Source organism: Mercenaria mercenaria, chromosome 16, assembly GCF_021730395.1.
Source record: "Mercenaria mercenaria strain notata chromosome 16, MADL_Memer_1, whole genome shotgun sequence".
In the NCBI taxonomy this organism is placed as follows: domain Eukaryota; kingdom Metazoa; phylum Mollusca; class Bivalvia; order Venerida; family Veneridae; genus Mercenaria; species Mercenaria mercenaria.
The window spans coordinates 67,100,384-67,116,951 of NC_069376.1; the positions used below are offsets into that span (position 1 = coordinate 67,100,384).

General features: G+C 34.5%; 1 protein-coding gene across 5 annotated transcripts in view; it reads left to right on the top strand.

Moving 5' to 3' along the window:
* LOC123539603 (two pore potassium channel protein sup-9-like) overlaps window positions 1-16,278 on the top strand; it is a 113,836-nt gene extending 97,558 nt beyond the window's left edge. For all 5 annotated transcript variants that reach the window (XM_045324255.2, XM_045324256.2, XM_045324258.2 and 2 more), the window contains one exon: window positions 10,358-16,278. In XM_045324255.2, the coding sequence (XP_045180190.1) occupies window positions 10,358-11,160 (803 nt within the window). In that variant the 3' untranslated portion in view covers window positions 11,161-16,278. The remainder of the gene's footprint in view (window positions 1-10,357) is intronic.
* The last annotated feature ends 290 nt before the right edge of the window (window positions 16,279-16,568 follow it).

The following is a 16,568-nucleotide window of genomic DNA, read 5'->3' on the forward strand; positions in this document are numbered from 1 at the left end:
GATACAAACACATTAAGCAACTTTTTTCTCTCCTGGTACATAAACCAAAAGTTAAAACAAAAGTTTAAAGTTTACTGTCACATTTGAGAATTGCATTAGGGTGTTGGAAAAATGTAACATATGTAATCCTTAGCCTGCTGGCGGCAAGTGATTTTGCCTTTGCGACCAGTGCAGACCCAGATCCAAGTTATGATCATGGTCTGCACTATTCGCTTTTCAGTCAGTATATTTTCATTGAACACCCCTTCAAATAATAAATGGTACTGCCCAAATTGAATGATGGACTAGTCCATTATATAAATTTAGCAGGGTAAGGTTAAAGTATTTAAAATGTGGCTGCCATATTCTTTGTTTTGAACATAAAATAAATATTCTGGCAGGTTAATAAGGCGTCGGGGTTCAGACGATTCCAATGACAAGTGAATTCATCACTACTGGAACGATTAAGGAAATGAAGTTGGCACCTCTTGTCTTATTTATAGATAATGTCGATAGTAAGAATATATTTATGTGTCTGTCCTGAAAGTATGATCTTTGCGCATAAATGACCCAGTTAATATCTCCAACAATTTCAGACCTTTGCGCGTGAATGACTAAGTTATTATTATCGAATGTTTAAATATCCATCTCTTTATGCAAGATGAAAGACATGCATTTTCAACGAATAGTGGTACAACATTTTAGTTTGCAAATCCATACCGTTGACGAAAACTTAAAGCACGTGATGTGTCTCTATGATAATAAAGAAGTATTTGTAATTTGCTTATTGAGCATTTTATGTGATAGTGGTTCATCCGGCGAGGATAACTTTATTAGGCCCCTACTGGTTGAAAACCAGTTTCGGGGACAATAGGAATGCGTTTTTCCGCCCGTCCGTCATTCCGTTCGTCTTTCCGTCCGTCCACAATTTCGTGTCCGGTCCATAACTCTGTTATCCATGAAAGGATTTTAATATTACTTGGCACAACTATTCCCCATGATAAGACGAAGTGTCATACGCAAAACCCGGATCACTAGCTTAAAGGCCAAGGTCACAGTTGGAGGTCAACAGGGCCTTTTTCCTGTCCGGTCCATAACTCTGCCATCCATGAAGGGATTTTAATATAACTTGGCACAAATGTACCTCATAATAAGTCAATGTGTCATGCACAACATTCAGACCCGTGGCTCAAAGGCCAAGGTCACACTTGGCAGTCAAATGTTAACATGGCATGAACAGGGTCTGTTTCGCGTTCGGTCCATAACTCTGCTATCCATGAAGGTATTTTAATATTACTTGGCACAAATGTTCCCCATGATAAGATGACGTGTCATGCGCAAAACCCGGACCCCTAGCTCAAAGGTCAAGGTCACAGTTGGAGGTAATAGGTCAATAGGGTTTTTTTCCTCTCCGGTCCAGAACTCTGTCATCCATCAAGGGATTCTAATATTACTTGGCACAAATATTCACCATGATGAGACAACATGGCATACGCAACACCCAGAACCCTAGCTTATGGTCAAGGTCACACTTGGAGATCAAAGGTAAATGGGACATTTTTCCTGTCCGGTGTATAACTTTGTCATGCAAAACAGGGTTTGAATATAACTTGGCACAAATGTTCACCACTATGAGACGGAGTGTCAAGCGCAAGAACCTGGTCTCTAGGTCGAAGGTCAAGGTCACACATAGAGGCCAAAGGTCAAATACAAAAATGACTTTGTCTGGAACACTTCTTCTTCATGCATGAAGGGATTTTGATGTAACTTGGCATAAATGCTCACTACCATGAGATGGATTGTTGTGCGCAAGAACCAGGTCCCTAGGTAATGCTAAATGCTATATGAAAACAACTATAGGTTTTTATATATACAAATTTTAATCCAAGTGTTTTGTTATAACATATTGTATATATAGTACAATATTGTTTTTACATTATTGACAGATATCAGTTAATTATGTTATACTGCAGTAGAGAAAATTAGGTGCCTTCCAGTAGGGGACTTTGTATTGCATGGCAATACTTCATTCACTTGTTTACACTGTATTTTTACCTTAGGAATATGATGAGTGTTTGGAGTGATGTTTGTTGCGCACATTTATCGAGTTAAACATTCAGATGTTTGCTTCCAGAGGGGTTCGCGTGTGTGTTTCTGTTTCTCTGTTTTGGTTGTTTGTTATTCAAATGTTTCACTTTTTCTATGTAAAATTGAGTAAATGTCAGTAATGTACTGATTCATATATACACCGCTGTAAGGTTTCGATTCTGTGAGCTGTGTTCATTGACTGTGAATATTCTCCTTGTTTGTATGCCGTTAATATATATGTATCATGTAGCTGTATTAAAATCTAAAGATTTAAGAACGAATGTTAATATGATAAACAATACTAACGTCGCTCTTAACGCCGTGTTATGTCATTCAGTCATCTTTTATTTAGATCTAGTATGAAAAATTCCAGTCAATCGGTGTTTTCGTATACAAATAACCATGATTCCTACTAATACTGAATTACATTATAGTAAATACAGTTTTGTTCTTCCTGGTATCAAAACAACAGATATACATTGTCCAGGAAGGAAGTTTGTAATGCCCATCTATAACAAATCTGTCAAAAGATCTTGACCTAATCCTTGAGGTCTATTCAAGTGACTTTAATATTGCACTATACAGACACTAAATCTAAAAATATTAACAGAATATATTTCAACCAAAAAGATATTATTTTATGTAGTGAAGAGAAAGCTAACGTTTGTTTAAAAATATTGCATTTTTTAAAAATAGTAACAAATTCATTGCACAAGCACATTGATATATGATGCAATTTACTCGTCTGTCTTTAAAGTCTTTCTATTAGTAAGTATCAAAGGATACAAAGACAATTGTTAAAGATGTCAAAAATTGTGCTATCGACTGAGATTCCTCACCAGTATATATTGTTCATTTGGACATAGCACAATAAACATTTAGATAAACCATTTTAAAAATGACACTGAATCAATACGAATATCTGATCGTCAAAGTTCAAACTAAGTTTATTTGCTAATGAGGCCAACATTTTGTGTTTTTGTTTTACGCGATTTTATTTGCGTTGGGACTCTCAACTAAGGTAACATCTGCTATCGATGATGTAGTTGTTAATTCCTGTACAGACACTTACAGAAGCAAAACATATTTATTAAAGAACGCAATTAGTGTTCACAGCATACAATATAAGTTTTAACTTTATATTACGGATGCTTTTGATAACTTGTAATCATATCTACACGTGATAAAAACAGGACATACATATATACGTTATATAAATCGATTTTCTTGATTCCGCTTAATAACAGACATGTGCAATATTTCCAAAATTGATTTCCTTTCCAGTTTAAATCGCTGTTTGTTCATTTAAAGATTTGAATTTCATTGAATGAATTCTGATAAGTTAGTTTTTGTCTCTGCTTGATTTTATTCCTATCTCAGAAATGTTGACACAAATCTTAATTTTATTCAGAATATTGCACTCAGTGCAACAGCTTCCTCCTTGTTTTACATTCTGCATTAGTAAAGAACATTCAAATTCAGTGTTTCTGCTTGCTAAAGAGACAGTTTTCTTTCACATTCTAATTAACTATTTTAACAACCAATAAAGCTGGAGAGAAAGCAACGCTGTTATTATAAAGCGTGTCGCAAAAGAGAACTTTTAAGAAATATGTACCAACCTTTTTTTATCTAATTGAGGAACCTGTTCTGTAAGTAACATAAGCTGCTCTCATATGGCTTATATTTGTGTGCATGTGATATTAATCCAAGCAAATAAACAAACAGACACAAATATACAGGCAGACATATAGCAGAACATCCGAGGGTAACGCTTTGAACGGCCAGTTGTAAAACAACCACTGTAGACAAAAATTTACAGAAATAAGGTACACTCGCTCCAATCGTATTATTAGTCTATACAATTTCTTCTGGTCTCTTTAAGGTTATGTTCGTGATTTTACATATTTATGAAGCAAATCAGCTCCCGGAATTGGCACAGTATAACTTCCGTTTTGTGACAAATTTAGGATTATGTTTCAGGCATTCGCACGAATACTGACATTTCCATATAGTTGATGACGTCATTGATACATAACGTGATGGTTTTCTCTCACTTTGTTTACACATAACAAACATTTGAGAGAATCCAATCTATTTAAATATCCTATTTCAGACTCATTTATACAAAATGTATTATTGCTCATGTGGCAAGAACTTTCTAGATTTACGCTATTAACAAGGTTTATTGCATTTGGGATTTCTTTTTTATATCATGTTAGTTTAAATGTGAAATCAAGGCATTAAGTGTGATCCTCTGTCAAGGAGTTAGTGCTTTAAAGGAAAGGTGAGCTTTCTCAAATATAATAGGTGTGCAAATGGTATTATTAATGCTATCGTTGACGATTTAACAGGAGGCAGTTTATTTGGAAGCTATATGTTAATCACCTTATATGCTGGTGAAGGAATCGGCTACATGCAGGAAGTAAGTCAGTATGAAACTCAGGAAATGTGATAAGGATAAGTTTATTAGCGGTTGTATCATTGAAATAACGTTACCCTCCGTATTGTTATAAAACATTTTATTTGAAATAAACATCTGTGTTGATTGACATATCGATGCCTTAGATATATAAGGTCGTAAGTGTTATGTAATTTCTAAAGTTTTACGACCTTATACTTCTAAGTGGTAGATATATATGCGTAAGGCTTAGCTTGTCATATTTTTACACAGATGTGTAAACGACCTTTGACCAAAGCTGTAGCCTCGTTTTCAACTCGTGATGCATTCAATAGTATAGATAGAATGAGCAAAATATCTCGATCAATATCAATAACGTCTGTATATTCTACATATTAATAGAATAAAAGGTCATAAAATTGAACTAAACTTGAACTGAAATAAATTTAAATATTTCAAAATAGATATGATAAATATAGTGTCAGTATGAAATAAGTGTTGCTATTGTTTAATTAGTTGTTCACGTATTGCATAAAACGTACATCGTTTGTCACATTATTTTGTCATAGAAAAGATAACATTATGTTAGAACTGCCGTCAAGTCAATTGGGAAGTGACCTGTTATTTTGCTTGAGGCATGTTACTGCTTCATTTAGGTTGCCGCAAAGCAGTATCAACTGTAATATAACTTCTAAATACTTATTATAATACTTGGAGTACATTTATAATATTTCTCATACCTTTAAAAATATGTTTCTACTAAAATTTAAAACTTTCAGCTGAATCGATTCTTGGTAGTATCATTGCATGTAATTTATGACCTCAGCCCATATTAAAACAAGAGGACCATGATGGTCCTGAATCGCTCACCTCTTCCCACATGACCCAGTTTTGAGTATATCGTCGTTTTTTCTATTATTTGACATAGTGACCTAGGTTTTGAGCTCATGTGACCCAGTTTTGAACTTGACCTAGATATTATCAAGATAAAAATTCTGACCAATTTTCATGAAGATCCATTGAAAAATATGGTCTCTAGAGAGGTCACAAGGTTTTTCTATTATTTGACCTATTGACCTAGTCTTCGAAGGTATGTGACCCTATTTTGAACATTACTTAGATATCATCAAGATGAACATTCTCACTAATTTTCATGAAGATCTCATGAAAAATTTGGCCTCTAGAGAGGTCACAAGGTTTTTCTAGTTTTATACCTACTGGCCTAGTTTTTGACTGCACGTGACCCAGTTTCAAACTTAACCTAGATAACATCAAGGTGAACATTCTGACTAATTTTCATGAAGATCCATTAAAGGGTATGGCATCTAGAGAGGTCACAAGATTTTTCTATTTCAAGACCTACTGACCGAGTTTTTGATCGCAGTTGACCCAGTTTCAAACACGATCTATATATCAACAAGATAAACATTCAAACCAATTTTCATACAGATCCCATGAAAAGTATGGCCTCTAGAGAGGTCACAACGTTTTTCTATTATTTGACCTACTGACCTACTTTTTGACAGCACGTGACTCACTTTCGAACTTGACCTAGATATCATCAAGATGAACATTTTGACCAATTTTTATGGAGATCCATTCACAAGTATGGCCTCTAGAGAGGTCATAAGGTTTTTCGAATTTTAGACCTACTGACCTAGTTTTTGCCCGCACATAACCCTGTTTCGAACTCGACCTAGACATCATCAAGATGAACATTCAGACCAACTTTCATACAGATCCCATGAAAAATATGGCCTTTAGAGAGGTCACAATGTTTTTCTATTATTTGACCTACTGACCTAATTTTTAAATGCACGTGACTCACTTTCGATCTTGACCTAGATATCATCAAGATGAACATTCAGACCAACTTTCATACAGATCCCATGAAAAATATGGCCTCTAGTTAGGTCACAAGGTTTTTCTATTTTTAGACCTACTGACCTAGTTTTTGCCCGCACATAACCCTGTTTCGAACCTGACCTAGACATCATCAAGATGAACATTCAGACACACATTCATACAGATCCCATGAAAAATATGATCTTTAGAGAGGTCACAAGGTTTTTCTATTATTTGACCTACTGACCTAGTTTTTCAAGGCACGTGACCCACTTTAAAACTTGACCTAGATATCATCAAGATGAACATTCTGACCATCTCATGATGATCTCATGAAATATATGGCCTCTAGAGAGGTCACAATGTTTTTCTATTTTTATACCTACTGACCTAGTTTTTGACCGCACGTGTTCCAGTTTCAAACTTTTCCTAGAGATCATCAAGGTGAACATTCAGACCAATTTTTATACATGAAAAATATGGCCTTTAGAGAGGTCACAAGGTTTTTCTATTATTTGACCTACTGACCTAGTTTTTGATGGCATGTGACCCAGTTTCAAACTTGACCTAGATGTTATCAAGATGAACATTCTGCCCAATTTTCATGAAGATCTCAAGAAATATATGGCCTCTAGAAAGGTCACAAGGCTTTTCTATTTTTAGACCTACTGACCTAGTTTTTGTCGGCACGTGACCCAGTTTCGAACTTGACCTAGATATCATCAAGGTGAACACTCTGACCAACTTTCATAAAGATCCCATGAAAGATGTGACCTCTAGAGTGGTCACAAGCAAATGTTTACGGACGCACGCACGAACGGACGGACGACGGACGCCGCGCGATCACAAAAGCTCACCTTGTCACTTTGTGACAGGTGAGCTAAAAATGCAGCCAGTACCTAATGACAAAGTTCGTAACAATAAAGGGTAACCATTAATACTTACAAGAGGACCATGATGGTCCTGAATCGCTCACCTCTTCCCACATGACCCAGTTTTGAGTATGACATCGTTTTTTCTATTATTTGACATAGTGACCTAGTTTTTGAGCTCATGTGGCCCAGTTTTGAACTTGACCTAGATATTATCAAGATAAAAATTCTGACCAATGTTCATGAAGATCCATTGAAAAATATGGTCTCTAGAGAGGTCACAAGGTTTTTCTATTATTTGACCTATTGACCTAGTTTTCGAAGGTACGTGACCCTGTTTTGAAATTTACTTAGATATCATCAAGGTGAACATTCTCACTAATTTTCATGAAGATCTCATGAAAGATATGGCCTCTAGGGAGGTCACAAGGTTTTTCTATTTTTATACCTACTGGCCTAGTTTTTGATCGCACGTGACACAGTTTCGAACTTGACCTAGATATCATCAAGGTGAACATTCAGATCAATTTTCATGAAGATCCATTGAAAAAAAATGGCCTATAGAGAGGTCAAAAGATTTTAATAATTTTAGACCTACTGACCTAGTTTTTGACCGCAGTTGATCCAGTTTCAAACTTGACCTAGATATCATCAAGGTGAACATGCAGACCAACTTTCATACAGATCCCATGAAAAGTATGGCCTCTAGAGAGGTCACAAGGTTTTTTTATTATTTGACCTACTTACCTAGTTTTTTACGGAACGTGACCCAGTTTCAAACTTAACCTAGATATCATCAAGGTGAACATTCTGACCAATTGGCCTATAGATATCATCAAGATGAACATTCAGACCAACTTTCATACAGATCCCATGAAAAGAATGGCCTCTAGAGAGGTCACAAGGTTTTTTTTATTATTTGACCTACTTACCTAGTTTTTTACGGAACGTGACCCAGTTTCAAACTTAACCTAGATATCATCAAGGTGAACATTCTGACCAATTTTTATGAAGATCCATTCAAGAGTATGGCCTCTTGAGAGGTCACAAGGTTTTTCTATTTCAAGTCCTGCTGACCTAGTTTTTTATCGCAGTTGACCCACTTTCAAACTTGTCCTATATATCATCAAGATGAACATTCAGACCAACTTTCATACAGATTCCATGAAAAATATGGCCTCTAGAGAGGACACAACGTTTTTTCATTATTTGACCTACTGACCTACTTTTTGAACATACATGACCCACTTTCGAACCTGACCTAGATATCATCAAGATGAACACTCTGACCAATTTTTATGGAGATCCATTCACAAGTATGGACTTTAGAGAGGTCACAATGTTTTTCTATTATTTGACCTACTGACCAAGTTTTTGACGGCACGTGACCCACTTTCGAACTTGACCTAGATAACAACAGGATAAACATTCTGACCAACTTTCATACAGATCTTTTGAAATATGTGGCCTCTAGAGAGGTCACAATGTTTTTCTATTTTTAGACCTTCTGACCTAGTTTTTGAAGGCACGTGAATTAGTTTCAAGCTTGACCTAGATATCATCAAGGTGAACATTCTGACAAATTTTCATGAAGATCTTGTGAAATATATGGCCTCTAGAGAGGTCACAAGGTTTTTCTATTTTTAGACCTACTGACCTAGTTTTTGACGGCACGTGACCCAGTTTCGAACTTGACCTAGATATCATCAAGATAAACATTCTGACCAACTTTCATAAAGATCCCACAAAAATGTGACCTCTAGAGTGGTCGCAAGCAAAAGTTTACGTACGACGCACGCACGGACGGACGACGGACGCCGCGCGATCACAAAAGCTCACCTTGTCAGTTTGTGACAGGTGAGCTAAAAAATTACAGAACTAAGCTTAAATGGCTTCCGAATTTAGTATTAAGGCAAGAAAATCATAAACAAAATAACGTCTCCTTCCTGTTTAAACTTGGAAACAACTGAAATAAGGTTTGAAATTTGACCATTCATCAGTCTGAGAATAAAATTCAATATTTGTGTCCTTATGAATGCATGTTGTAAGAACAATACATGCGTTCGTATTATGTGACATTTTAAAAAAGAAATGATTTAATGTCGTAAAATAAATAATGTTTCGCTCAATTTTGTTGGAAGTTTCATTGTTTCTCAACAATTACTTTAACATATCTTACAATTTTCTTAACCTTACTATTAATATTATGAAAAGCAACGTACAATTTATTGACATGGCGTTAAAAGTTTCGGGTAGGATGTACTTAACAATTGATCCGACTTGCTTGCTTATAAATGTCAGTAGGGTTTGTACTTTTTTTTTCGTTGCTTTATTTCTGTAAAGAAGGCAGGCAAAGTCACCAGTTCTCTTTGTACCTGAAATATGATCTCCTTTCAGTAATTAGAATTGTCTAAATATCAGAATTGTTAAGCCTACAGATGTTGTGTTTTCAATGTTTTGCATGACATTATTATTCTATTTAACCTAATGTTTATTTGACGATCTTAGATATATGAAAATTTGGCAGTAGTAAGATTATTAATACAGAATGCTGAATTAATAGTCCAATTATCCACAAAGGTCATGTTTTAGTGCTTTTTAATAGCGCCGTCCATCGTTATTGCAAATTACCTCACCTGGATTCAATTTATCAGCCACAAAATTGTCTGGGTAATTAATCTTATATACCAGTTGGAATGAAATATGTTACAAACGCCAATTGACTTGAGGCTGATAGGTTGGAAATCGCTCTTTCTAGCTGAAAGTGTCTTACAATTGGGCGGCAACGAATTGCCGATAATCACAAATCTATAATAAAGTAATACTCGTGGAAAATTTACTGAAGTTTGTTACATGTACAAGCTAGCATTTTCCTTGTTTTGCAGCATTCAATTGCAACGTCTTAACTTATCGGTTAAAAGTTGCCGTTTGACAGTTAATATCTAAAATGTATCATTTGATGAGTGCTATAGTACGTTTCTCCCTGGCCAATGTTTTAAATTTCCATTACCTATTTTTACACGAATTTTCATTAGCAATCAAATTCAATTGACACATAAGGAAATATAGCTAAAGTTATGCTTCTATTAAAACATCCTTAATTTCAATTTGCGATTGTTTTAAGACACATATTATAAATGTTGTAAAGTATAATGTAACTTATCTCTTTTTGCAGGATACGGACACAGTACTCCACAGACGAACGGAGGAAAAATCTTTTGTATGGCCTACGCTCTAATCGGTATACCACTGTGTATCGTCATGTTTCAAAGCGTTGGTGAACGTCTCAATACATTTGTGACGTTTCTGATGAAGCAAGGTAAAAAGTGCTTAAGAATGAAGAAAACAGAAGTTAGCCAAACCAATCTTATCTTAGTGACTATGAATCTAAGTGGTATTGTATTGACCGCGGGTGCTGCAGCTTTCGTCCATTTTGAAGGTTGGACTTATATAGATTCATTGTATTATTGCTTTATAACGCTCACTACGATAGGTTTCGGTGATCTTGTAGCATTACAGAAACAAAATGCTCTTCAACTGAAACCTCATTACGTTGCTTTTAGTTTAATATTTATTCTGTTTGGCCTAACAGTGATATCTGCTGCAATGAATCTGCTTGTGTTACGGTTTTTAACGATGAATACCGAGGATGAACGAAGAGATGAGCTTGAAGCTGCTGCAGCAGCACAGACAGCTGTAAGACTTGACGGTGACGTTATAACCGGAAATGGCACTGTAGTATCTCAGGCGCAAGAAAATCCCGAATATAACGACCATGTTTCCGTGTGCTCTTGTTCTTGTTATAATATTCGCTCAAAAGACAAACATAGGTACAAAATCACACGATCACCAACGAGAATTAGCCATCTTCTTCCGATGAACAGCATATCGCATGGAAAAGAGGACATTTATTCCTTTATAGATGAAAATAGTTCTTCAAATTATCATTTCTTAAATAAGAAAAGGGCCTCAGTATAGAAAGGTCTTACATATTGTATATATTTGAAGAATGCCATGATAACAAATATCAGGGGGAATGGTTAAATTAAATATAAGGTTATTGATTTTACTTGGGAAAACGTAGTATTGACAAAAACGCTCAAATTTCATTCAAATTATAGTGTATTCGCATTATATGAAGATGAGGTTTCAAATGATGAAGGATATAGTGTTACGACAAATAAAGTAAGATGTATGACTGACAGTTCGGTTCGGTTTTTGCATTCAACATTAACGTGTATCAAAGGGTTTCCAAGACAAATTTGAATAACATACTAATGTAACAAGCATAACCGGGAATTGTGTTATTCAGTTTACTGTTGTTTTCCACGGAGCAAAGGATATTTCCCAGCCATGGAGTGAGATGCATGTAAATCGATCGTTCTTGATGTAAACAATACATTGCTGATATTTGCACATGTAGACATAATCTTTAACCTAAAATTGTATAAAAAGTAGGAATGATGATTACAGAAAGGTTTGGAATCATAAATAGAAAAGGGGAAACGAAATTATACGAAATTTTAACAAATTCGTTTCTTTAAAGTGGCTCATTCACAGGTTCGCTGAAAAACATGAACATCTTAGTTGAAAAAGTTTGCTATACAATTCTTAAACGCTGACATTGAAATAAACAAAAGACACCAATACGAAATCTCACAAAAAAAACACTATCTAAAATGCTGATTTTGATAACTTCAAACTTTCATTTAAAATTTATTTCCAAAATCATATGATTTTATTCTTGGAGTTGCATGTTGCAACATTACTTTCTGACAGGTTAAATGTTAGACACTTTAATAAGTGAACCAGTCGCTAAGGCAATCTACTGCTTATATCAAAAATGTAATCAAAATGAAGTTGAAAATTGTTACTGACAGTCGAGGATATAAACGCTTGTCATTCACAATAAATGTAAATATAGTTTTTCTTAAAGGTTAATGGAATTCTATATTATGCCGCATGTATAAAGAGTGTCCTGTACTTTCTAAGAAAGACATCTGTACAATGAAACGCAAAAGTAAGCAGTTTAGGATGTACATGATATTTTATTCCTTAGCACATCACAAAACACAGTGTCCGATTGTGGGGTTTCTAACGATTGTTTTGCATTCTGTGTGTATGGACGCGTTGTTTGTTCCGGATACCTGGAAGTTATAATAACCGGGATTCCTGTGTGATACTTTGTCCAATCCATTCCGTTCCAATATTCCAGGCATTTGTTATGTACGCATGCGCAAATTTATTGATCATTGACATTGACGTTTTATGTATCAACGCAATATTGATCACTTTTTATTTGTGATTGTGTAAGTTTTGATATTTTATTTTTACCTATACATTACTGTTTTGAAACATTACTTTCAAAGACTCATTTGTTTTGTAGCTGGTAACACTGTTATTTAGAAATTTCATCAGCGTGTTTATCCTTCAAAGATACGTTTTCATACGAATGGTCGTCTTTATTATGTCTCCCACCACACAGTGGTGTGGAAGACATATTGATTTACTCAAGTCTGTCTGTGTGTCCGTGTGTCTGTCTGTCACAAAGCTTGTCCGCACTCTAAGTCGAACATTTCTCATCCGATTTTCACCAGACTTGAACAAAATGTGTTTGACCATAAGATCTCGGCCAAGTTTGATAACTAGCCAGATCGGTCCAGGCGTCTTGGAGTTATGGTCCTTGAATTACCAAAAATCGGTCTTTTTACTCTTGTCCGCACTCTAATTCGAAATTTTCTCATCCAATCTTCACCAAACTTAAACAAAATGTGTTTGACCATGAGACCTCGGCCAAGTTCGATAACTAGCGAAATCAGTCCAGGCATTTTGGAGTTACGGCCCTTTAATTATCGAAAAATTGGCCTTTTTACTCATGTCCGCACTCTTAATCAAACATTTCTCATCCGATCTTCATCAAACTTGAACAAAATATGTTTGACCATGAGACCTCGGCCAAGTTGGATAACTAGCCAAATCGGTTTAGGCATTTTGGAGTTACGGCCCTTGAATTATCGAAAACTTGGCCTTTTTACTCATGTCCGCACTCTTAATCAAACATTTCTCATCCGATCTTTACCAAACTTTAACAAAATGTGTTTGACCATGAGACCTCGGCCAAGTTCGATAACTAGCCAAATCGGTTTAGGCATTTTGGAGTTACGGCCCTTGAATTATCGAAAAATCGGCCTTTTTACTCTTGTCCTCACTCTAAGTCGAACATTTCTCATCCGATCTTCACCAAACTTGAACAAAATATGTTTGACCATCAGACCTCGCCCAAGTTCGATAACTAGCCAAATCGGTCCAGGCATTTTTGAGTTACGGCCCTTGAATTACCGAAAAAATCCGTCTGTTTACTCTTGTCCGCTCTCTAAGTCGAACATTTCTCATCCGATCTTCACCAAACTTGAACAAAATGTGTTTGGCCATAAGACCTTACCCAAGTTCGATAACTAGCCAAATCCGCCCAGGCATTTTTGATTTATGGCCCTTGAATTACTGATTGGATCCACTCATCCAGACCATCTAATTGGATCCACTCGTCTAAAACATCTAGAGAAACTAACATTTTTCATAGGGGCAGTTGTAAGAGACATGCGCTTTTCTCAGAAGCATCTCTAGTTTATGACTTATTTCCGTAATACATGATTGGACGAAAACTAGACACGACGTATGTTTTTTCCTATGACCTTCATAGATGCTTCCAAATTAGAGTAGCAGTGTTTCTATGTGATATATTTTCAAATAGAGCAATATAGCAAATCAGACAAAAACTTGTAGTAGCGCAATAAATAGAGTTATAACTTGCCATTTTATTCGTTATACATTTTCCAAGAATTACATTATACACATATTACTGTGCTTAAAATCATTAACCGAGACCGATTTTTGTTTATATTGAATGGATAAACACTGAGCGAATTTTCTAATTGGTCATCTGTACATATTTCAGTTTTAACATATATGCCTCTAATGTTATTCACTTAATATAAGGTTAACAAAATCACTGGTTTTTAGCATTATGTAGATCTATATATTTACATTCAGCAGGATCGTCATATATAGACAAATGTACCGGCGTATAATTTTTTGAATAAGGTGATGCAAAAACTAAAAGTCACTAAAAACGTAAATATTAGTTTTAATTCAGGTTAGTTTGTTTGAGTATCAGTGTTTTTGTTTTAATGGTTTTGTAGTGACCGTTCTTTGAATAGATTTCCTTAGATTACATGTCGATTTAGATTTCACTATTATTGATATCATATTTTTAAATTTATTTTATGTTTTAATTCAAACATGACTCATATAAAAGAGACTAAGAGAAGGTACAGATACAGCAATACAGCTGGTATCTTTATTGATTTTCTGTATTCATAGCTGATTTTAAATTATAATATACAACGCAAAGCATTACTATTTAGAATTTATTGACACAATGAAATTATACAGTGAGATAATATGTTTGTTTTTGTATAAAAATTAAAAGTACAGCTGTAACAAAAATAAACAGTTAGAAAATGTGTCAAGTGTAAATGAAGTACTTATGGCTGACAAAATATTTATATATAACATATTCTTTATATTAAACTATAATGTGTAAGGAGCAATTATACTCTCTTTTGATGTTCAATGCTACAACCACATTGTTTAAATTTGTCCAGGACAACACCTCACGTTACATCAATAATTTTTTCCTAGGACGTGGGCTCGAGAATCGAAGATCATCATTGTCAATTTAAATATAGTGAAGTATCGCAAACAATAGATCCTAAATAATGGTTTCATTTTGAAAATACTGTATTTAGTTTTACATAAGACATGTTGTTTTGTGTATCAGTTACTATACATGAGTAGCAAATCGACTTGCATAAATTTCATTTTTGTACAGATTCATTATGTGGTTTAATCGACAATAAATTTTACACAACGTAAGAATTATTATTGTAATATTTGGTCACAATGAAATTAATCTACAAATTTTAGCAATACAGAAATATAAACCCGATTTGTGTGTCTGTTTGCATTGCACCTGTACGCAATAACTACCGACAACCATGTATTTATCATTTGTCATAGCGTGCCATTGATTGGAACTTGGTTTTGTTTTCTTACTTGTTATTCTCATAAAATTATATTTAAAAGAATGAGGAATCCAGAATTCATTGTTTCCTTTCTTACATTTACAATTTCAATTTTCTTCTATTTCTTATAATTAAATCCATTACTTCGTACATTGCTTTAAAAGAAAGTGTGGACTGAAATTCGGTTAAGTATTGTTTTATCGGTTTTAACGAATGTCGAATTAAAATTTCTGTAATGTCTTACATTTACAGTTTCGTTTATATTTTATTTCTTCTATTATATAAATAGTTGAAGTTAAGATATAAACTTATTCCTCAGTAATTAGTTGAAAATGATAGGTTATCTCTTTCGGTATGCACAATGTCATAATTTGGAATGTTTCCGCATGGTCCAATTCTAGATGTTTTAATCTGTATTATTCATCTTTCATCTCTTGGCAAGTAGTACCGTTTGCACCCAAGTACGTTAAGTAAACGTAAAAGCTGTCGAATCTAAGCGAAATACTAAATGAGTTCAAAGGTACATAACTGCATTATTACAGCGTTGAAACTACAGTATAATTAAAGATACCAATTGTTTTATACATATTTGGCAACTTAGTGCAACAGGTCTGTCGTTACAGCATCTACTTGTTTGTTCAGTTTTCGACATCGCAAATCAGGCCCCTTTTACACCATGTTCATGGTATCACAAAGTATTGTTTTCCCCTAGATTCTGACCATTAATTTGACACAATGATACGTATATATTTTGGTTTCGTCTAATTTACCATTTAGGAATTACATTGTATTATAGAGCTTTAGAATATCTAATGAAAAATAAAAATGTTCAAATGCATGTGATATGTATTATTGCCACTCCAATAATATTGTTAACCTGCCTAAATTTATTTTATGTTGATATTGTATATATTTATTTAATCTTACACATGCATTGACATTTACCTTCAATTATCGTATAAGAATTCTATGAATTTGATCAAAACAAATATTAATAAAACATGTCAATAAACCGTCGTTTGTTTTTAAGCCCTGTCAACATGTATATTGACAATAATTGATAAATTCAAATCTTTTGAAAAAAAGCTATATTGTAGTGTATTTGATTTGATTGCAACATTTACAACCATTTACCACAAAACACTGTTACTTCCCGTTAACAATAGCACTCGTATCCAAGAACATTGTGTGCTGATGGTGCGTTACCGGCACACTGAGGAGTGCGGGGGTGCATTGCTTTAACTTGGTTTTCTTCCACATTTTTAAAGGTGTGTAGCATACCAAATTGAAAGGGAAAGATTA